Here is a 23,346-nt window from a genome sequence, read left to right on the forward strand (position 1 = left end):
TCTTCATTTCCATCTCCCTGTTAATGTTTTTCTGAGTGATCACCTTCCCCACGAGAGTAGCAGCTTGCTATCAGCAAAAAACCCCTCCCAACACCCTTCCAAAATTGCAAATTACAAATTAAAACCACATTATGTGGGACTGACATAAGAAAATGGTGTGCAAAGCCGGGAGACAAACACAACCTTTTGTTTTAATTGTGCTTACAATGAACTCAGTGGTGGTTGGACACAGTCTGAACAGCATCATAGTGGCAACAATTGGCCAATCACATCATTGACCAGCATACCCCTTGGTAGCACCTTGGCGCTGCTCTTTTTAAAAAAGGCCCCCAAAGGAACCATGGGGAGGAGGCATTTTTTATTATTGTTATTTATATATTTATTTATTTTTTGCTCAGGGCGAGGTCATTGGAAATTGACAAAATTCCTGGTCCCAGCTTGCAGAAAATCCCCTGAGACTGTAGCCTTCCTTGTAGACGGAGGAAAGATTGTGTGACGAGCAAAAAGAGCGTCTGTGTTTGAGGCTACTAAGACCGCTGCTTTCGGATAGTAAAATTTGGTCCCAGAAAATGTGTCAGCAAAATATTCGAATGCCACAACACAGTTACAACAGGCGCATAGCGGGGGGAGGGGTGGGGAGAGGTCTTGAGCCCCCCCCCCCCCCTCAGAATTTTTGGAAGTGTAAAAAGCAAAGTGTCAAAAAATAAATAATGTGCAACAATCAATCTTGAATTCTGACGCTGCAAGTGCCTTTTCACAACCTTAGTTTCCTCCGCTAACATTTGGTTTTTATACAACAGCAACAAAGGCATTCCTTCCTTGTGAATCGGAAATAAGAACCAAAATCCTTATGACCGATTTGTATTTCATTTGTTAGTATGGAGTTAAAGATAAGACGACCAGGAGGGGATCCAGGAATTTTGGATGGGGGCGGGGGGTTCAAACTTTGATTCAGATAAACTGTTAAAACTTTTTTGCGGCAAATTACTTATCTCCTACACCTCCGAGTCCAAGACTTGAATCAAAGTTCAAGTTAATCCAGGATAAGCTTTATTGGGTTTTGAACAACTGAGCCCTGGTGGACAGGGCTTTTGCTTAAGGTCACTAATTCCATGATTTTGTAAGGGAGGTTATTTTGCTACACTAGATTTCCGTGAATTTGGTAGAGAATTATTAAACCTATTATTAAGCCTGTTTCCTTATCTGTGATGACGATTTTTGCCATTGAAAGAAATATCACGAAAAATGCAAAATTTTCCCGTAGAAGGATAGTACTGTATCGACGCCACGAAAGTACTTTGTTGGAAAAAAAAAAAAAAAAAAAAAAAAAAAAAGAGGCACTCTTCTGTTCTTAAAGGGGAAGTATCATGGGGTTTTTGATATCTTTTGTTGAAAATGATGAAATAAGACCTTCTATCACCTGCCAAATAATTCTAGAATGACGAGAGGAACGAAATCAACTCAATTCTTGAAAGAAACAACTTGTGATCTGTTCTAGCGCATTTTGGAAATAAAAATGCGAGAACTTGAAAAACATTAGCCTAATATTTTTCTAGTTTCAATCCAAACCGGCCTACTCTGTCTCTGGCCAGAGGCACTAATCGACAGTTTTATTACACTGGGGTGATAATTTTTAACAAACTTGACAATTATTTCGTTGTTTCTGCTGACAGTCAAACATTTTTGGGTTTTGAAATGACAGCAAATTTTCGTGATACTTCCCCTTTCATTCTGTCCACACACCACCTTCAACTCGCTCGCTGGGAATGGCAACAAGCTAACGAAATACCTTTCGGAGTGTTTACACACTTCCCGATTGGTCAATAAGAATCAGAAAATCTTCGGGTGCTTTACTTCAACGAACATATGCCGACAGTGATACTTTATCCTGACTCAAGAGCAAAGTATCACTGGCACCGAGTGTAAAACAATCCCGTGTTTCAAGCCAAGTAAAAAAGTTATAAAGCGCAAATGTGACATCGTCTATTTGATAGACTTGCCACAAGTACAAGGATTTAGGAATCACTACAGAACTAATCTCTAACTATCTATATTGCTACATTACGACATGATTTGTAGAACATTTTATCACTTTTTAAACAGTAGCGCTTTATTTGTAGTGTCCCCAGTTAGTTCAGGTAGCTAAATAACCCAGACACTGAAATAAAGTCATTCATTCTGTGATGGATTTAGAAACTATAAAACGATTAGATCACTGGGCTGGCTTCTCAAACTCGCACCACGAAACATTTTGAGCCCAAGAACTATTTCTACTTTTCTTGTTAAATCAGTGTCCGTTTTCAGTCCATATTTGTTACTTTCCAGCGTAACTAGTTTCAAGATGAGCTATCAAAATCAACAAAAATTAAATTTACGGTGAAGCACTACTATTGAATTTACTTTTCCGGGCCCAAACTGTTTTGGGGGGGTTAAAGAGCACACACCCAGTTACTAGTCCAACAGAGCATACCCTTTTTTCCTACAGTGAACTTTATGATTGGCATTTCAGCAAAGGGAATTCTTTTCGTTTTTGAACTGAAAAAAATCGGCCATCACGTCATAAAAAGGGCAGAGATGGGTATATTTAGAGAGGTTTATAACCTCGTACTTATACATTGTGTATTCATTGTTTCAAAATTAAATCTTTTACTTTCAATTTTTTCTCGGTTAATATCCTAAAAATTATTTTCAAATATAACACATTTCTAAACCTACTTATAAAGTACAAAAATCTTACAAATTAGTAAGTTGAAATATTAAGAAATGGCAACCTACATTTTTCTATGTTAAACTATTGAAAATTAATTTCAAAATATGAAGTGATACTGTTTTCTATACCTACGATACATATAAAAAAGTAAACAAATAAGTGTATCACTAAATTTACAGAATATTAGCCAGTGAGTTGGCAACGTACATGACCAATCGCATGGTTCTGGCAAAACTGCACAAAAAAGCACAACTTTAACACAATTATGTACATCATATTCGGCTCTCCATCCTGAACTCTGGCGATAAGTTTTAAGGCGAAAAGATCCCGTAATATGGATGGTGCAGAACGGTATCTCAACAACTGGATGAAACAAATTATTTTGTTTTCAGACTTCACTATCAGACTAGTGCACAGACTAGTAAAATGCCTTTAGCTGCATTTGCTGTAATAAGTATATATTTTTACATTTCCTGCTGTTAATTTTGAGACCTTTTTACTAGCTAATTAATGATTTGATCTAGAAGCTCAGGTAAAATATGGCTTAAGCCAGACAGACGCCAGTATACAAGTTTGATCAAATGTAAGTGATCAAAAATTCAGGGTAAGACTGGCCATTTTCAAAAATAACAAACAGTGCAGGGTTACTTCTGTCATCACAGCATGAATCATACAACACAAGAGAGTTGGATGGGTCCTTAGGTGGAGGGCGGGTCAGTGAGCCGTCACCATTGGTGTAAGAACCTACCACTACCCTTGCCAAGAACATCTGCCTGTAACCCCGTGAAGAACCCTGAGCAGCTGTATAGCAGTGTGAATAGTTTGCCTTACAAGCAAAGTAACTTCCCTTCCCAAATTTTGTGCCATGCTTGCCACACATTCTCCAATCAAAGCCTTGTTGGCAGATGGCCTCTGCAGTTGTGGGGTTTGTGCCATGAAATAGCTGTCGCTCTTCAGGTTGATTGCCAGATTTCTTGGCCATGCGGCTCTTTCTTCTACGAAACAAGAGCACAGGTAAAAAGAAGGTATTTAAATGACTACCTAAGTAAATTAACACACCTGTGTGAGGCGTCTTTTCTGACATTGTCATATAATATCACATTGCTCTGAAACTCTCTTGCACTCTTAGAAACTATGCTCTCAAACAGATTGAGTCTGTTTAAATTTTAATGTTATTGTGTATATGTGTACTTTAAAGTCCTACATTTGATTGAGATCTAACCACCATCCACTGTCACTAATTTTCATGTATAGGCTCTAATTGTTCTGTTTTTGTGCAGGCTCCGGTTTAGACCATTCAGGAATCAGAGCTGCTAGCCTTTGAAGATCTGAAATCCCCCATTTCGTCCCCCATTCATGTGTCTCCCAACCCAAATCTGGGACCCCACTAGTGTATGCAGGTAAAACCTGATCTGCTGGTTACATCACAGCATGGTCAGCCCAGGTTTAGTGAGAGACACATCAAGTAACAGGAAAAATTGAAGAACAGCTCACTCTCAGGTCTGTTTGCCGATATCTATAAATAATCCAGCAGATGGTCAACAGTTAAAAACAAGTGTCTTCTGACACCCAATCAACTGTTGTTATTTGTTAGTTAACAGTTGGCAAGTTGTTGCTGGGCTTTCAGCAAGCTGTGGTTAAATTTGTTGGAATATATCCCTGTAACATACACATGCACATGTGGAACAAAAAAACTGGTTTAACTTGAAGTTAATCGTTCCAAACCACTCAAAAAAGTTCTATCCGACTGACACCATTAGCCATATTGGTGAACATCGAGTGCCCATAAGTGACTAACCTGATGAGGTTTGTAACATATTATGGGCTGGTTGGACTTGATATCAAAATTTACCTCTGATATCATTTTGAAAATTTCTGAAGCAAGGCAGCTTAAAAGAAGGCAAAAAGTACTCTCAAACTTAGCAGTCAGGACTGAATGAGTTCTTGGGAAAATTGGCTCAGACAGAAAATTACAGATGAAGGAATTCAACCAAAACAAAGAATCAAATGTCGCTTTACAAGCTGATTTCTGTGTTATCCAACAGTCAATTTCATTCCTTCAGTGACTTTACACCTTCCATTTTACCTTGCCAGTTATCTGTCAAGAATCTGTGGGTAGAATGTCATAAGTAAACTGTTGGCTGAAAGTTTACCAAAAGTGGGCTAAACAATTTGTGGGGAAATTAATGTTCTTCAATTTTACCAAATAATTTACAGATCTGATGCTGTAAATCATAATGATAGAAATATTTAGAATATTTCAGAAGAAAAATAATATTAATATCCAATTTAACTTTTAAAACCTCTTCCGATGTCCTGCATCAAGTGCATGCATGAGTGAAGATTCAACTGCTAATGTTAAGTAAAAGGAGTTAATGAAGACACTTACTGGATGTATACAGTCCATAATTCTGGATTCTGCACTCGCTCTATCTTGAAAATGTTGTGTCTACCTTCCATGGTCTCTAGAAATTTCTTCTCTGTTTTCTTGTATTCCTCAGATATGGTGTCTAGTTTTACACGCAGGTAATCCTCACCATCAGGAATACGGGCCCAGTGGGATGGTGGACTATCTGATTCAGCTGAAGCTGAAGCTGTTGCTGGCTGAGATGAGATACCTGCCCGACGCCTGAAAAAATATTGAAAATTATAGAATTGTAATTTAGATGAGAAGTTGTCTGTGTTCTGACTGGCTTTTTTAGCCATGCTTTACAAATTATTGGAGAATAAAACATGGAAAAACATGTACATGCCGCTCCATACTCATGCAAAGTTTGCAACTACAATCGCAGAAATATAAAGCTGCTAAGATCGTCTTAGACCATCCTCTTCATTCTTCAGCCATAGATGCTCTAAAGGCTCTTTACTGGCCTGACCTCATGTCAACGCAGGTATTAGCATCGTTGTTTTAACATTTACAAGTGTAAAAATAATTTAGTATTATCTCATTTACAGTGTAAATCTGACCTCTTTAAAAGAGAAGCATTGGTGAAATAATAATTATTTCACTTATTGCAATGGCAACAAATTATTTTCATTTGCCTACCGTTAGAACTAACTGGGATAGACAGCAATAAGTAGCTTTTCATGTATTAAGGATTGGAACTAGGTTGAAGTAATAATAAATTATGAATTAGGAACTGTGAGTATATGTTAAGATTTAAAAATCTACTTATTTTTTGAGTTTATGAGTTACTTTATCAACTTTAATTTCTAGATTGTATTTATTATTTTTATTTATTTCTTGGTTATTGTTAGTTTGCTTCTTGAAAACCACTTTGTGAAGGAGCTTTCTGGTAAAAATTATTTTGATATTAAATGATTAATAATAGTTCAGTTGTTAATGGTAGTGGTAATGTTCATGTATTTATATACCACTCCACATACTGTATATCACATAGTCTCATAGCAGTTTATATTATTCTTCTGTGTGGTGTGATCGGACATCAGCATGTAAAGGTGCCACTGCATACGGCAGCAGCTATCAGTCCATATTTTGAACTCACCCACCCAACCCACACATGAATGTAAAAGACAGATGAAATCTGAGATAGAGATAGACCACTACACCATGCAGGGACTACTCTCTTCAAACAGTGTGTGGGTTCTTTAACACCGCACAGATTATTATTAGTGTTGTGAGACAGGACCTATGGTTTGTAACTTGTCCTTATACAAGAAGACTAGAAAGTCTAACTGTTTACAAAATGCCATGACAAAGGCAGTTATCCTCAGTTATTTAAAGACCCTGAGTGTTTGTCTGGCTGGAGTTTGAACTGGTGACCTCCACACAGTAGTCTGGTGCTCTACCAACTGAGCTAACGAGTTGGTGCTCAGTTCTCACATAACACTAATCACTTAATTCAGTTTAATACCTTTGAACAATGTCTTTCATATTCTGTTTTGTCACAAATTCAGCTGGCCTCCTTCTAACAGGTCTTTTAGTTCCATACACATCATTCTGTTGGTACATTCCTTTGAAGTGCAGAGTGTAGCGGTGGTGTGATGCACTGAAAGAATGGCTATCCTTTACTGAAAAAAAGAAATGGACCCAATGCTTTTCACTGACAGTAAAGAGGGATGTGGGAGATTTATTGAAAAGATGGGAAGAGTGAGATTGTCAGATGTCCACTTGTTCTCATGTTACACAACTGCAAAAAAAAAAAAAAATTGTTGTACCTGCCACAAAGTCTCTTTCAATGTTAACAGCATGTCCATCACCTGGAGTATCATATGGCTGCCATTTGTTATTCTCATCCTGCCAGTACCAAGTCCACCTGGTGCTGAACACATGGCCTGCTGCAGCAACCACTGATGACACAGTGGAGAGTCGACGAATCTTGCACTTTACAACTGAGAGAAGAACAGATATTGGTTTGTCTACATGTCACAATAACAAATTTTGTTTCTTAAGGGGGTAGACCCTTAACTGAAAAACCATTTTCAAAACCAACTTCAAATCATCATTTCTGCATTCCTTAAACTCTACAATTATCTTTTTTGGCCAAGTGTGTTCTATTGAAGATCTTCACCTGGTTGAAATCACAGGTATATTTGTGGAGTCACGTGACCAAAACATAGAAAGTCTAAAAACTTGCAGAGTTTACCTTTTCATACACCAAAAACTAAGGGAACAGGATAAAGACATTCTGATACAAAATCTGTAGCATAAATATATAGAAAATCTATTTTTCAAACAAGTTATGACATCAGAAGGACCTTTTTTTCATACACTTCCCCAAATACAGAAAGTGGCATCTTAAGTCTTCTGGCCCCCTGAATGCATGGACAATAATTATTGTTGTAGGTAATGATTCAATTTGTGCCAATACTTTTAAAACCTTGTACATAGGTATCAAAAACATTGTTTTGCTTTGGTACCCCTTTCACAGTTATTAATTCAAATAGCATTCCATCCCTCGTGGCAATAAAGATAACTTTTTGCTCACATTGATATTACAAGCATTCAGTGATCAGTCTACCCTGATAATTATTTGATGCTGCCATGTGATTCCACTTTATAGATTAACAGCTGTTTCAGTGATAGGCTGCAAATGCAAGACAGTATGGTTAGAGAGGGTGGAGGGGTAGATGAGCATCAATAACTGAAATATTTATAAATGCATTTTACAGTTAGGGAAAGGTATAACTCTGAGCCACATCCGTAAGACCAAATTCTGGCTCCTTTAAACATTTATGACAAGTTTATCTGTTAATTTTCTTTGGACCCTTCATTTTTAGTTACATATATCAGCACCTGGTAAAACGGGCACGGCAGTCATATCTTTAAACTGGACGTTGTAAGGAATACCACTGATAGCTAAGTTACAGCCATCATTTTTCACATCACAGAAAGCATGCTCCAGCATTGTATTCAGATCACTTGGAAAACTTTCCCACTTGTCATGACCATTGAAGGAAAATTCCCACATGTAAGGTAGCTCTGTGTGGCGATGGATACAGCTGTTGCCATAGTTACACTTGCCACGTAGGTTAAATCCACAAATTTCGGTATCCTTTTCTTTGTCATCTTTGGTTCTGGTAGTGACAGCACTAGAATTTGCTGTCTTAGGTCTTAATTTGTCAGGTTTCTCGACATCGGAGCTTACACTGGCGCTTCGCTTCCTTTCTCTCCCCTTCAAACGCTGAAGCACTTTAAGCTCACTGATAGCATCCATATCATATTCTTCTAACACTCTTTTGTTATGTGGATCAGAAAAATCATGCTCCCTTTTACAACTCTCGCCAAACTTACAATCACCATCAATAAAGTGCTCACAAACGTGCAAACAAGGGCAATTGTCTCCTTTCTTGCAAGTTCCTTTGTTGTAGAACTTGCAAATATCTGGCACAGAGCGAGTTGCTGCGGCTCGCTGGATTTCACTTTCTCCTTCGATGTGTTTCAGAATTTTTTGCAGAATGAGAGTTGAGGAATCCCTATTTAATAGGAAACCGAGACGAAAGCGATCTAGAACACGAACAGTGTGTTCGTCACGATAATTGTGTGATCTTTTACATTTTACGTCAAATTTGCAGCTTTCCTTGATGAAGAAGGGGCATAAATGTAGACTCTCACATCCTCTTGTAACACATCCACCTTTTGCACCAGCTTGAGGGCAAAACTCTAACGGCACATCCAACTTAACCGTGACTTTCGATTTCGTTTTACCTCGGCTCGACTGAGTAAATAGCTGGGGAAACCATTTCACGAATTCCGACGCCCCAACATTTGACACATATCGACGATTGCGTGGTGAAAGTTGTAAAATTGCACGGCTAAGTTCTAACTCTCCACCACCTTCTAGGAAAACTTCTATTAACTCTTCTAATGCGTCTTGCCATCCGTTGTCCGCCATGCTTCTTACTTCCGGGATTGGGAGCCTTGAAATGTTAGGGTCAGTGGGCTTATGTACCCTTCATATAATATCAATTTTATCATCGGTGAGGGGGGTACATGGCCAAATTTGGGTTGGGGGGGGGGGGGGGGGCGGGCGGGGGGGCGGCGTTAGGAGAATGATTAGTAAGGTTGTTCTAAGTACTATTTTACCAACGACAACGAAACAAAAGCTTTCGGCACTATCTTCTCTGACAAAATGCAGAACAGGCTAGAGTGAACGTTAGAGAAGGGTTGAAAACCCTCGCACCTAAAATGCAGTCATTTTTTAGGGGAGTTGCATTACCCTCCTTAATGGAGAGGAGGGTAGTACGACTGCATTCGAGGCTAAACCAAAAACTAGCTTATACCTACAAAAGTGAAGGGATGCGTGGAAAAAAGCCTAATAAGACATGTGATAAAATTGCAAGGTTCTCCTTCCAAATTGTATAATTTTGCCTGGTAAACAAAAGGAGATTTGACATGAAGTCAAAAGCAAGTTAGGGCCTTGCTCCACACACCCCTTTAAGTTGTCAAAGTGGTGAATTTGTTGAAAATTAAAGGGGAATCCCTTCAACTTTCGTAATCATTCCCGCTTTTCTCAGCACAAGCTTGTTTTACTTGTGTTGATGTTCTGAGGGAAAACAACATGTATAAGGACACTTCCTGTACCACCTACACAAAATTGAAAACTTGCAGAGAAAAGCTTAATATTAACTTCATCCAAGTCATAGGTTTACATGTATCTGGCACTCAAAAAGACTCCCTGTGTGGTAAACAGAGGTTTCTACGCTAACTGCACCTTACCTTGCAGCTACCCTATTAAAATTACTTCCTCTCTACTTCATTCATTTCATTTTGGGTGAAAAGAGTTCACAGAATATTTTTCTTATGAACAAGTTTAATTTTTATGCATAATGCTGTCAGTCTACTCCATTGTGGCCCGCTGGTAGCTGGATTATTAACGGGCGACAATTTTTTCCAGCCTCCACATATGGCGAATAATCCAAGGATGGTCCACGATTCCAACTCGTCTTTATTACAGTTATTACGAATTACGATTACGGTTGCTAAAAGCGAAACAAAAGACATATTACTAAGGAATACAAATGACGGCTATGAAACGATGAAAATACAGGAAACGGAAAGAAACTAAGCGAAAATACTTACAACCGTTGTGTGACTAGAAAGACTAGAAAGTTGAACGGAAAAAATGTACGACAAAAGTGGCTAACAAGACTGGACGAAAGAAACTGCAACGATGTTGCCGTGAACGCTAAAGCGAAATGAATTAGAATAAACGATGAAACTTACAAAATGATCTAAGAACAAAGAAAATTATGCAGAGAAATCTAACAGAATATGAATAGCGATAACTGAAAAGAATGTGAAAGGAATGTGCAACTATACAAAGAACTAAACGCTAAACATGTTGACGTGGAATGCGGCCGTAACACCACAGTTTTTGAATAAATCAAGACAATGGAAGGTAAAACGTAATGAAGGTAAGGGCCGCTCTCCTCTAAATCTCAGTTTGACCCAAGACAAAAACACAACCAACCCTGGGTGTGGCTCGCTTCAAGCCAAGCGTTCGGTTTATTCTGGAAAAAGCTAGAAATTACAGCATGTAAGCATACATAAGCTACAAAATCAACCTAGAAACATACAGCTCAAAATCCTAAGACTTAAAAACCTAATTGAACTGGGGTTGTGGAACAACAGCTGGGTGAAAAACCTCCCCGTACGTTCACTTGCTCCTAGGAGGAAAAACCCAGGCCAGCTGTACCCCATATTCAACGGTCCCCCGGGCAAGACCAGCAAGAACATTTTTCACTAGCGGATGATCTGAAGGAGACGGCTCACCACCCAGTTGGTGCATCCAAGCAATACTGTGGACGGCAGACTCCAGAGGGGACGCTGTCTTTGCGTCAATCATCAAGAATCGCAAGTAAAGAGCAAACTCAAAAGGCGAAGCAGGAAAGGCTATCAAGGAATGACTCCGCGCCCAGGATTTCCATCGGTTGTAAGAGGCGGTATACTTGGCTGACGTGCTAGGGGCTCTGCTAGCCAAAACTACTCCAGGTGAAGATTCCGCAAGCGAAGATAAGGCAACATCGTTCTGAGGAACAGCTTCCCGAAAATTCGTCCACATAGAAGAGTTGAAAACATCTGCAAAATAAGACAATAAAAAGAACACAACACACAAATGACACCCCCAAAAATAATAAAATAACCCGAACGCTGAATAAGCGAGACCGAGATGAAATAACTAACCTCACACCCGACTATAAATACCCCAACTAATTACGTAACCCACATAACAGCGCACATACCTAATCAAACAAAAGATACCGATGAGAGCATATTTTCCTGCTAATTCCACAGTCAAACGCAGGAAAATACTACTCTCCTCTAAATCTCAGTTTAACCCAAGACAAAAACACACTCAACCCTGGGTGTGGCTCGCTTCAAGCCAAGCGCTGCCCAATCCGAGAAGACGAGAACGGGGCTAAAAAGAAGAAAATAACACACCACCCCTATAAACTAAAACAAAAGAAGCCACCCAGTGACTACACGCAAGCCACCCACTGACATAAGAAATAAAACTGATAATAAAGCTGACAAAATAGCGTGAGCCACCCACTGGCAAATAAAACTAAAGAAATCTGCGTAAGCCACCCACTGGCCACGCGCAAGCCACCCACTGGCAGATGAAATAGAACCAAAGAAATCTGCGTTAGCCACCCACTGGCAACGCGCAAACCACCCACTGGCTATAAATAAAAAACAAACCAAAACAAAAAAGAAAAAGAAAAAAACAAGCCACCCACTGGCAAACTGAGGGCCACCCACTGACCTCAGACCAACAAAAAATAACATAAAAAACTTACCAAACTGACGCAGATGAACAACGAGAACACCAACCTTGAACACTAGTACAGAAACCGGCATTAGAAAAACGCGCAGATCTGAAATTAATACGAAGAGCCAAAATCCTGAAATTAAGATCTTCTCTCCCAAATACACCAGAACTGTGACGACCGATGCAGAAAGTAGACTTCAAAGGAGGGAGGTCTACCCAATCCACGACAAAATGAGCCAGATGAAGACCGTCAGATGTAATAAGAGGCCAGAAAGGAGCGGAACGCCAGAGCGGAACAATCAACGAACCTTGAGCGCAGCAAGACCTCATGTGCTTTAACACCCTCGGAACAAGGTGAGGTGGGGGACAAAGCCAGTTGTTATCGAAGCCCCACGACCTGTTAAAGGTGTCCATGGCTTCACAGCGAGGATTCCAAAACCTGGAATCAAATCTAGGCAACAAATGGTTATGTTCATCAGCAAAACGATCAATAGAATGAGGCCCCCATTTCAAGTCTAATAAACGAAAAATGTGAGGACTAACGAACCAATCGTCGAAGTCAACAATACGACTTAAATAATCCGCCTGCTCGTTACTTGATCCCGGCTCGATAGAGATACCATGAAGAACGCAAATCTTAAAAATAAGCTTAGCCTCTTCTTGCAAACAAGGCTTCCTACTACCAACGTCAATAATATGGGCAACATTCTGGTTGTCCGTGTACCACTTGACACATAAGCCTGCGAGCTTAGGCGCAAACGATTGCAATACTTTTCTAACGGCCAAAATCTCCCGCATCGTAGAACTCCCCATCGCTGAATCGGCAGACCAAACGCCTTGAGCCGCCACCTGGGGCCCAAGCTCAACAATATAACCGCCATATCCAGAATCACTCGCATCCGAATATGCCACTCTAACTGCACTGGATTTGAACCAAATACGACGGCCATTAAGACGACCCAAATTGGACTGCCAAAAAACTAATTCTTCCACGACCGAACTTTCAAGTGAAAAAGTGGAAAACCTCGACCTTTGAGCCGAAATCTGAGCGTACATGAACGGGTCATCAAACGCACAATGTTCCCTATGGCCAAAAACATAGAGTTCCGCTGACCAGCAATTCCAGCCAGATCCTTAGCGTTTGCAAGAGGAAGCCCGAGAACGCGCGAAATGCTTTCTTGAAGCTTCGTAATCTTCGAAACAGGAACAGAAATAATGTTAAGGCTGAAATCAAGATGAAAGCCAAGCCAGGTACCGACCTGCGACGGCTCCCACACGGATTTTTGAAGGTTTACAAAGAAACCGGCGAGGTCCAAATCAGAGCGACATAAGCGACTGAGCCCCTGGCAGGCAGCTAAATCGGAGCTCCCACCAATACCGTCATCAAGGAAGGTTACGACACGACGGCCAAGCCCACGCCAATAATTAACAAGAGAACGCACTAACTTAGTGAAAATGTACGGCGCCGAAGACAAGCCAAAAGGCAAAACATTGAAAACAAAATACTTAATCTCCGAACCATAACACCAAGAAAAACCCAAGTACTGGCGATGATCAGGAAAAATTTCGACATGATGATATCCAGATTTAAGATCAAAGGTAACGAAAAAAATAACCCGACTGAAACAAATCAAACACAGTGCGAATATCTTCGTAGCGAACAGACTGCTTCCAAACAAAACGGTTTAAAAAAGAAAGATCCAAAATAAGTCGGCATTTCCCACTGGACTGCTGAACCACGTGCAAGGGGTTGATAAAATTGGGCGGATAATCAACTTCGGAAACACAGCCACGCTCAATTAACTCTGAAATGGCATCGTCAACAAAATCTTTAAACTTGAAAGCCGACGATCTATTAGGAAAAACAAAATTCTCAGGCAAATCGATGAAAGGGATTTTGTACCCTTCAACAATGGTGTTAATGATAAAGTCAGAAGCACGAATGGAATTCATCCAAAATTCAACGTGTTCCTTGAGGGAACCAACCTTAAACAAAGTAGGCTCTGCAGATTTTTCAAAATCAAAAGCATCACTTGTTTGACTTATCTGATCTTGATGAAGTAACGAGATTGGGACAGTTGTTTCTCCAATGTCCTTCTGAACCACAAGCGAAGCAGGTTCCTTTCCTGAACTGAGTTCTGGGTAGAAAGGCGGCTTGGCGAAACTGAAAGGGGGGACGAAAGGACTTGAAAGCGTCGTCAGCGCCGTGGCGTGCATGAGAAACAAAAGAAGAAGAAGAAGCATCATTAGACTTGTAATTAGATGAACCCGATTTAGCACGCGATTTCTCTCGTTTAGATTCAAGGGCCTTCTTCGCCGATTTTTCCGCTTTTGAAATGCGCCGTTCATCATCAGGAGTGTCTGCCAAGTCATCCGTCACGTAGGCCGAAACCGTAGCCCAACCACACTCCGATCGATCGGCAAGCTTAATCAATTTTTGACGTTCAGACAAAAGCTTCTTACCTTCTTCCAGCTCTTTCTTAGCCTTATCCAACTTCTTCTTCTCAAGAGCGGAGATAGCTGAATCAAATTTGGCTTCTACAGATTCGTTGAAGTTGAATTGCTTCTCGTTGCCAACTTTCTTCCACTTGACAGAATGATCTTCTTTAAACTTTTTAACAACAGATCGCACGCAGTCTTCTTGATCTTCGGAAATGGACCTCTTGATGTCTTGTAACTTCGCATCAACGCGTTCCAAAATGGTTTCTTGAGACTTCGCAAGAAGTTCGACAAACTCCTCCTTGTTCATGACGATAACTAATAACCCGAACGCTGAATAAGCGAGACCGAGATGAAATAACTAACCTCACACCCGACTATAAATACCCCAACTAATTACGGTCGTTTCGCTACAAAGTCGTTTCGCTTCAAGTCGATTCGCTGCACATGTTAAGTCGATTCGTTACAACCTCATGATACTCGAGGTCGTTTCGTTACAAAATACTATAATATATATATTAGCTTAACAAACTTCGACACCTTCCGAGCTTAACTTTATCCTAACTCAGATTTTTTCTCTTTCTAGGTATGCAGAAAACCTGTTCAAATTTTCACCGAACATATTACAAACGAAAACTAACTTTGTCCTTATTTGGCCGCGAGAAAACTGGGTAACACAATTCCATCGATCGAGTCCGCTTGAGATAATTTGTTCAATAGAATACTTCAAATTTAAACCCAAGATATTACATGTTACATACGAAAGCTAACATTATTGACCTTTGGGAAAACTGGGTAATACAAATGATTCCATCGATCGAGAACTTTGGGAAAACTTGAGTTTAATTCTATAGCGAAACGACTTTGTAACAACTTCACTGAAGCGAAACGACTTTACATGTGCAGCGAATCGACTTCTATTTGCAGCGAAACGACTTGTAGCGAAACGACTTTGTAGCGAAACGACCGGACTCCAACCCACATACCAGCACACATACCTAATCAAACAAAAGATGCCGATGAGAGCATATTTTCCTGCTAATTCCACAGTCAAACGCAGGAAAATACTATTAACAACTCTGTCAGCAAAGATTGGATAAAAAATCAATTATGATGTATAAAAGTTTAAATGGGATGTCACCTGAATGTTTAAGATCAAACTTTGTTTTTCGCGATAATTTGAATTCTTATCATTTAAGGAATACTGAAAACACGCTAACTCTTCCACAACCGCGCACTGATTATTTAAAGAAAAGTTTCTCATACAGTGGAGCTCAGTTGTGGAACAGTTTGCCAATAGAATTACGGCAAGCAACTTCCTTGAATGATTTTAAGACTAAATTGAGACGCCACAGTTATAAGTAAGATTTTTAAACACGGCCTCTAAGAAAAGCAGCATTTGTTGTTTAGCTTTGGTTTATTATTTTTAACTTTTATAATCCTAGTTAGGTAGATAGATAGTTAGTTATGATAATCTAAGTAGCTGATGGAAAAACCGTGTATAAATAAAGTTATCCTATCCTATCCTATTCAGTTAGTTGAATTAGTTCCATCTTGACACGCAGACTTATTGTCACACCTAAGAAATGTAGTTTCTCTGCTAAAGTAACTGTGTGGGATGCTTCTTCATTTCCACCTCCCTGTAAATGCTATTTTCTAAGTGATCACCTTACCCATGAGAGTAGCAGCTTGCCATCAGCAAAAATTTCCTCCCATCAACCTTTCAAAATTGCATTACAAATTAAAAGAATCAATATCAACGTCCTCCACTGTAAAGCGCACCCAGGGGGGGGGGGGGGGGGCTACTCTCATATATGGGCTATGTAGGTACGTGCTGCGAGATAGGGTATGGTTTTTGAGGTTCTCAGTCCTTAAATAGGGTATTATTTTTCCTCATTAGCAATGCGTGCCTGGATTAGTCCTTAGATAGGGTACCTAAATTGCATCAGTTAAATTGAAGCTTGTAAGCGTCACGTTTTACGAAAAAGAAATGGCTTTTTAAAACTGAAGTGTCCGCTGAAGTAGTAGAAAAGCGATTTTCATAGAGATTTGTGTTTATCCGTGTACATTAGCCGTTGTTTGGGTCCCTTGAACAATTTTGTCATTTTTCGAGTTCGGTCCTTAAAAACGGTATCCGTTTTCCCTTCCTTTACCCTTAAATAGGGTCAGGGTTCGAGAACCTTCGCGGCACACCCCTATCGAAAATTTTCGGGAGTACCCCTCCTCCCCGAAAGCGCATCAGAGCGTTAGGAAAATGCGCTATAGAAATGAATTATTTATTATTATTGTATCATTATATCAAGCTACCTGCTTGAAAACAACATTATGTGGGACTGAAATCAACATTATAAGGACAGACATAAGAAAATGGTGTGCAAAGCCGGGTGACAAACACAGCCTTTTGTTTTAATTGTGCTTACAATGAACTCAGTGGTGGTTGGACACGGTCCGAACAGCATCATGGTGGCAGCATTTGCCCATACACATCATTGACCAGCATACCCCTTGGTAGCACCTTGGCGCTGCTCTTTAAAAAGGCCCCCAAAGGAACCATGGGGAGGAGGCATCTTTTATTATTTTTATTTATATATATATATATATATATTTTTTTTTTTCCAGGGTGAGTCATTGGAAATCAACATAATTCCTGGTCCCAGCTTGCAGAAAATCCCCCGAGACTGTAGCCTTCCTTGTAAATGGAGGAAAGATTGTGTGACGAGCAAAAAGAGCGTCTGTGTTTGAGGCTACTAAGACCGCTGCTTTCGGATAGTAAAATTTGGTCCCGGAAAACGTGTCAGCAAATGGAATGCCACAATACAGTTACAACAGGCGCGTAGCAGGGGGAAGGGCTTGGGGGGCTTGAGCTCCCCCACCCCCCCCCCCCCCCAAAAAAAAAAAAATTCTTTTTGGAAGTGTAAAAAACAATGTGTCAAAAAATAAATAACTAAAAAAATAATAATAATCTTTATTTGTGCTTTTTTTTTCAATGTACATGTTGATTCTTACAATCTTTTAGCGGTGATATATCGAATTAAATTAATTATTAGTTAGAATAATGTGCAAAGCAAGGAAGCTAAATGAACCATTTGGTTATCTTGTTAGCTCCCTGGCTAATTTAGGTTCTAGATGGCAAGCAAAAAGAAAAAAAAAATGAAAAAGCAAAAGGAAGAAAGAACTTATTAATTGTAAATAATAATGTGCAACAATCAATCTTGAATTCTGATGCTGCAAGTGCCTTTTCACAACCTTAAATAATCTGTTTATTACCTACAGTTTCCTCCGCTAACATTTGGTTTTTATACAACAGCAACAAAGGCATTCCTTCCTTGTGAATCGGAAATAAGAACCAAAATCCAACCAGGAGCGGATCCAGGATTTTTAGATGGGGGCGGGGGTCAAATTTTGATTCAGATAAACTGTTAAAACTTTTTTGCGGCAAATACACCTTTGAGTCCCCTTCCCCCACCCCCCCCCCCCGCCCCCCGTTAGCATATTTTACACACTCCATACGATTTCCTGGTAGTGGCAAATTTGGTGTGCGCTGTTTCCAAAAGTATTGCCATTCCTTTAACTCAGAAAGAAGTGCCGACAGTGTCGGTCAAAAGTGTAGCTTTTCTGCTAGTCTGCAAAACAGGCGTTATTATTTTGCGTTTGTTCAGGCGAGCGGAGGCAAGCACGAGGCGAGCGCGGAGCTCTAGTCACGCGCGACTGCTTCGCGCTCGCCTGAAAAAACGCAAAAAGTAACGCCTGTTCTGCAGGTTACTTTTCTGCTAAATTACGAAGACTGTCATGCTTCACCACGGCAGATGGAACCGGTGTAAATAAAGCGGAGAAGAGTACATGTTTCTGTGAACGCCCGTCGGGCAATACTGCTTTGCGAGCAGAGGCGAGCAGACCACTAGAGGGTACCCCCCCCCCCCCAAAAAAAAAATACATTTTTGAATATACCTGGAAGTTGGTTTAATGGCAAAATGGTTTTCTAAAAAAAATCAACCAATTGAATAGTGATATGTTATCCTGTCGATGCAAGAGTTAATTGTCAAGCAAGTAGTAAAAAAAAAAAAACACCGAGAATTTGCGTTTTTATACTTCATCGCGATAATTCCAGCTCGCTATTTTTTTTTTTTTTATTTTAGGCGAATTCTCTTCCGGACAGAGTCTAACTGCCCTTTTTAAGCTCATCGAGAAAGAGAAAGGAAAATTTGTCGCCGTCTTTTTACGTCCTCCTTCAAACGTGAGATTAGGTAGTCCGCGTACAGTGAAGGCAAAGAAATGTACCAGAAAGTGATACAGGTGCAAAGTTATTGTTCTGCTTACTAAATCTACTCCTTTTTTGATGTTCTCGTTGCACTGCTTAAACTCCCTAATCGGTCTGATTTTTTACTGACCGGGGTGGAGGGGGTAACTTTGCTTAACCAATTTGCTTACCCTCCCCCCCCCCAGTTGTTTTAGCCTTGCTACGGGCCTCGGTACAATCAAGGAATTTGAAGGAGTTCCCAGCAAACGTTGAAAAGGTGTGAATTAGAAATCTAGGGAACAACTGAAAACGCAATGAAACACCCCCTGATTTGGAGCCAAAAAGTCACTAACCAGCCTTGTATGGTACGTTGGCATGTCAAATATTTTATGAAATCTAAAAGGATCTTACTGTAGCTGTACGTTTTACTACAGAAGAAACTGCATTTCCCACACCTTCGAGCACTATTTCCAAATTGGTGTAGATATGTCGTTAATAGTTCTAACGCAGCCCACGCAAGTTGTAAAGAAAATCACACAGGCTAATCAGTCAAATTATTTTTTTCGTTTACGTAATGTCATCCCACTTTAGCTTACACTAGTAAAATACTTAATTTAATCTTAAACGGTCTTCACAAATAATCGTGATTGGCGCACGATAGCAAACTAATTCCTCGTTATGTTCAGTGCTTAATGCCATCACCTGAAAAACAATGAAAAATGGAATGTTACTGTTACTCTCACTTTTTTTAAATAAATTTCTTTTCATTACAGCTATTGATTCATTGATAATGAGATTATAGCTGTTGCTTAGTTTGTTGACTATTTTATTCTGTAGCTTTTTATCGTTGTTCATACCTACTTTTTATTCTTGTTTTCTTATTGTAATTTTAAAATTGTTCTAGCTTTCATTTAGTGATTAGTTGTAATATACATATAATTTGTTACTGAATGCCTTCTTCAAGGAGTGTCAATAAAGTTTGTTTTGTATCGTATAATTGGTATGACTAAGCTGCACATTTAAAATCGGGGAAACTCACTTGTGAATTTGGGACATGCTGTTCGTTTAGCCCTACTGGCAGCATTCGGGGCATTGACAGCATTCACCACAGTCATTGCCTTCCCCCAACTCCTTCGTAGCAAATGACTGATGAGGAAGATCTTCAGAAAAGTCAGAAGACTTTTCTAGATCAAATAGTCGCACATCAGCATCCTTTCCATAGTCGTGATTTCGAGCCCGGACTACGGATGTGCAACAAAAACCATAGATTTATCAGTATTTTACAAGTACAAAATCCATCTGATTTCTCTTCACCTTGGCCCGGCCGTTCATAAAGGTGCTGGGCACTAGTTTGTACGTTGTTCCAATTGCGTGATGTGAAGAAATATACCCCATCGAAACCGGGAGGAGCATTGCATGACGAGCCTAAAAACGGCTGCGTAGGAGACTTCTGTGTTAACTGCTATGCACAATGTTGACTTATCAAGTTGGAGGTTTTGGAAGGAAAATTCACCTTCTAAAATTAAAACTGGCTACTCGATCAAATTTGCGATAAACCGCCCCTGGATCCTCTAATAGAAATTCGTCACTGTAAAAGAGCCTACTCATTCTTTGCATTTTCTATATTTTATAATACCTACCTTTGCGATAAGATCGGGCAGTGGTGGACACAATCAGAAGAGCAAGAATAACAAAGAAAATGGCCTTCATGGTGAATCGATGAACAGTTGACGATCAACACTAATCTAGAAAGACAAATTTCGAACCAAATTATGCAACGATAAGGATTAGACTTCGTGTATTAGAACATAATTTGTTTTGCTTCAAGTGTGAAAACTGACAACGTTATATACGTTATATATTACATAGGGTCTACAGTAGTCCTAAACAATTAGCAAACTGAAATATGCCGATTAGTTGTCTAAAATATTTCTTTGACACAAACTGATACATACATAACTGCTTTAAAAATAACGTTTATATGATTCGGGGATTTTGACGCCGTTTAATCAAAATTGTTCTCAATTGGGAATACGTTCTCTTAGGCTATGTCCACGGCACTACACCGGCCGGATAGCTCTTGTGCCGGCACCAAAAACATATCGGATAGCGCTTTCGTTCACACACAAAACGCCCTGCTGATTTCGGATCGATTTTTGTACCGGATCGATGCTGCGCTTCTTTGGTCTTGAATTGAATCGTCACATATCGGATAGGTTTTTGTGACACTTTCTTGAGTAGTGTGAACAGAGAATCGAACCGACATGGAAGTCAACAACGAGGAGCGAGAATTGGATTCCAGTGGAAAGATGACGGCGGTTTTTGGGTCACTTCTGTTCACAACAGGCCGGAGTATTTTTCACAACGCCACAAAATGCTATCCAGGATAGCGTAGACAAAACCTTACTCGTGAATACTAATAACATACTAAACCAAAATGAAGATTTGTGTGTGAATTCTTAAGGGTGGCTAATATAAAGTCAGTCAATTCCCCAGATTTTCGACATCAATATGAAACGTTTTGCGCAAAAGGGAACGAAACGGCGATAAAAAGTGAGCGTAACTAAACCGGCGGTTATTAATCTTCTTCCTTCCATAATTTGTAAAACTAACTAGAATAAAAATAACGTGTCTTAGCAGAGATTCAACCACAGGAACATCCAAACCAATCGGTCTTCGATGAGTGGGCGTTTTAAACGGTCAAAGGTGTATATCAGATGTTTCAAACGATTCGGTGTACAGCAAGTTTCTGAAAACAGGACATTACAACCTCGTGTAAGAACAAGCAAAAATTAAAGGACTGGAATTTTGGATTACATTGTTTTCTGGCGATATCTTGGTTGCAGATATTTCTTATTCAGCGACTGAGATTCTCGAAAAGTGCGCTTTCTTCCAGAACTTGAGTGGTTTAACTTAGGAGCTGTTTCTCACAACTTCGAACATGTACAAGAATTAGACTTCTTCGTTTTTCACATCACACCTATTTGCAGTGATGTCCGCCTTTTTAAAATGACTTTTATGAGTCAATGCAGAAATTGCTCGGTTATCAAGAGCTTTAATCCCATCCAGCGCTTAGATATCATGCGTTAATGGTGAATAGCGTCGCTATAGATTCATTTGTTGCTTCGCTTGCCAAAGTATTCCCAGTTCACGAAAAGACGTGAAATGAAGCTTTTCGGGCGATTTCTGTAAAAGCAAACAAGAACGCCCCTGAAGAATTTCATCGCAGGTTACTTCACATGGCTGAAACCACTGAGCAAACCTATACAAGGTACGGCCGTCCTGTCAGTCCTCTAACGCTCCGTTCACATGTGACTTGCTTTCCGTATGTTTTCGTTGTAGATGTTTGGATCACAACAGCGAACGAGCGCTGAAAAGTTACTTTCGATCACACGTTGCCTTATATGTATGGCACTATAAATGACTTCTGCGAGCTATAGCGACAAGGTTTTTTTCCTTAGCTACCCTGGCCTTCGGAAGATTAACACTCTAGAAGGATGAGGGAAGCGTATAATTGTGACTCAGCCAACTTGTTCACAAGGCAGCGCTTACCTTCCACTTGGTGTAGCCTCTTAGTAATTCTCCAACGTTTAGTTGCTCACTAGTCTCAACTTATTTTTTTGAAGGTTTGCTTTTTTGCACCATCAATTCAATTACACGTATCGGTAATTTCATGCATGCATTTTATTGGTTGAAAATAAGCGAAAACCATTACCTCAAAAAACCTACCGAGGATTCGAGAAAAATAGTTGATAAAGGAAAGCGCCTAATTAACAAATTAAAGCTATCTTTGAAACCGACAATGCAGACAATGTCTGTCTATTGCTCCACATGAACTTAAGAAATAAAAGAAACAGTACTTTGATGGGATGTGTAAATACAAAGTGTGAAATATGGAAGACTATAAAGCTGTTCTTTAAAAGTTTATATATCAGAATGAAAAGAGATTGTGGACATAAAATAATGTTTGTAGACATAAGAAGTGCCTTCAGTTTAAGTTGTAGTTACAAGCATGCATGCTAAGCGGCTGTCACCTTATTTATCAGATTATATTTCCTTTTAGTTTGAAATACGTCTTAAAGGGGGAAAATAATCAGATAAAAAACCTTTACAAATTATCGGCTGGATCTTTGAAACAGCAAAGTGGCAACTGTTTCCGAAACTACGAAATGGTGAAGAAAAACATTGTTTTAAAAAGTCCCTGGTTAACCCTGTAAGCTTTCATCTCGTCTCTAAATATCTCCGAAATCTCCTGAGCTTGTACAAAATTCCTCGCGCCGATTCACATCTAAAGGAAGTAACGGAACATGGATCCAAACAAAGATGCAAACGAGGCTACGCACGCATAAATTAGAAGGCGCGCGAAATCAATATGCATTCATTACAAATGCGCCATCCTCGGAGAGCCAGGGGCAGATAGATGGGTCAAAAGGAAGTCGAAGCGGCTAAGTTCGCTCTTTCGTTCTTGTAAACTTAGCCGCTTCGACTTCCTTTTGACCCAACTATCTGCCCCTGGCTCTCCGAGGATGCAAATACACAAGACGGTCCAATAAAATACATGCATACATTAAAGAGATCAAAGAGAGCACCCAGCCAGAACATTAAAGCAAAGCACTTAAAAAAATTTCTCCTGTGTTTTCCATGCAGGTTGCTTAGTTGCCTCTTAAAATCATATTTGTGTCAGCTATAAACTGTTCAGATGCTATAGCCTCAAAACGTTTCAG

The 23,346-nt window shown here is 39.8% G+C and overlaps 3 protein-coding genes and 1 long non-coding RNA gene across 5 annotated transcripts; all 4 read right to left on the reverse strand.

Moving 5' to 3' along the window:
- Nucleotides 1-1,027: 1,027 nt before the first annotated feature.
- LOC146477263 (protein mono-ADP-ribosyltransferase PARP12-like) lies at nt 1,028-9,077 on the reverse strand. 2 transcript variants are annotated; one of them, XR_014865420.1, is made up of 6 exons: nt 7,968-9,077; nt 6,890-7,063; nt 6,586-6,742; nt 5,100-5,339; nt 1,180-3,705; nt 1,028-1,143 (listed from the first exon to the last, which is right to left on the reverse strand). XR_014865420.1 is itself a non-coding variant. In XM_085113713.1 (5 exons), the coding sequence occupies exons 1-5, from the start codon at nt 9,064-9,066 to the stop codon at nt 3,288-3,290; spliced, it is 2,088 nt and encodes a 695-aa protein (XP_084969839.1). In that variant the 5' UTR covers nt 9,067-9,077; the 3' UTR covers nt 1,028-3,287. The 2 variants fall into 2 exon arrangements, 1 of the variants encoding a protein (XP_084969839.1); XM_085113713.1 differs by having other exon boundaries at nt 1,028-3,705.
- Nucleotides 9,078-10,830: 1,753 nt separating this feature from the next.
- LOC146477264 (uncharacterized) lies at nt 10,831-12,517 on the reverse strand. The gene is made up of 2 exons (XM_085113539.1): nt 11,975-12,517; nt 10,831-11,252 (listed from the first exon to the last, which is right to left on the reverse strand). Exons 1-2 carry the CDS (start codon nt 12,033-12,035, stop codon nt 10,831-10,833), a joined length of 483 nt encoding a protein of 160 aa, XP_084969665.1. The 5' UTR covers nt 12,036-12,517.
- A 494-nt stretch (nt 12,518-13,011) lies between these two features.
- LOC146477265 (uncharacterized) lies at nt 13,012-14,757 on the reverse strand. Its single transcript, XM_085113507.1, has one exon. The coding sequence runs from the start codon at nt 14,693-14,695 to the stop codon at nt 13,976-13,978; it is 720 nt and encodes a 239-aa protein (XP_084969633.1). The 5' UTR covers nt 14,696-14,757; the 3' UTR covers nt 13,012-13,975.
- A 4,391-nt stretch (nt 14,758-19,148) lies between these two features.
- Nucleotides 19,149-22,297, reverse strand: LOC146477266 (uncharacterized). The gene is made up of 4 exons (XR_014865384.1): nt 22,175-22,297; nt 20,263-20,367; nt 19,662-19,863; nt 19,149-19,324 (listed from the first exon to the last, which is right to left on the reverse strand). It is a non-coding gene; the product is annotated as an uncharacterized LOC146477266 (long non-coding RNA).
- Between the last annotated feature and the right edge of the window lie 1,049 nt (nt 22,298-23,346).

Source organism: Pavona decussata, unplaced genomic scaffold (assembly GCF_977016875.1).
Source record: "Pavona decussata unplaced genomic scaffold, jaPavDecu1.1 SCAFFOLD_71, whole genome shotgun sequence".
NCBI classification, from domain to species: domain Eukaryota; kingdom Metazoa; phylum Cnidaria; class Anthozoa; order Scleractinia; family Agariciidae; genus Pavona; species Pavona decussata.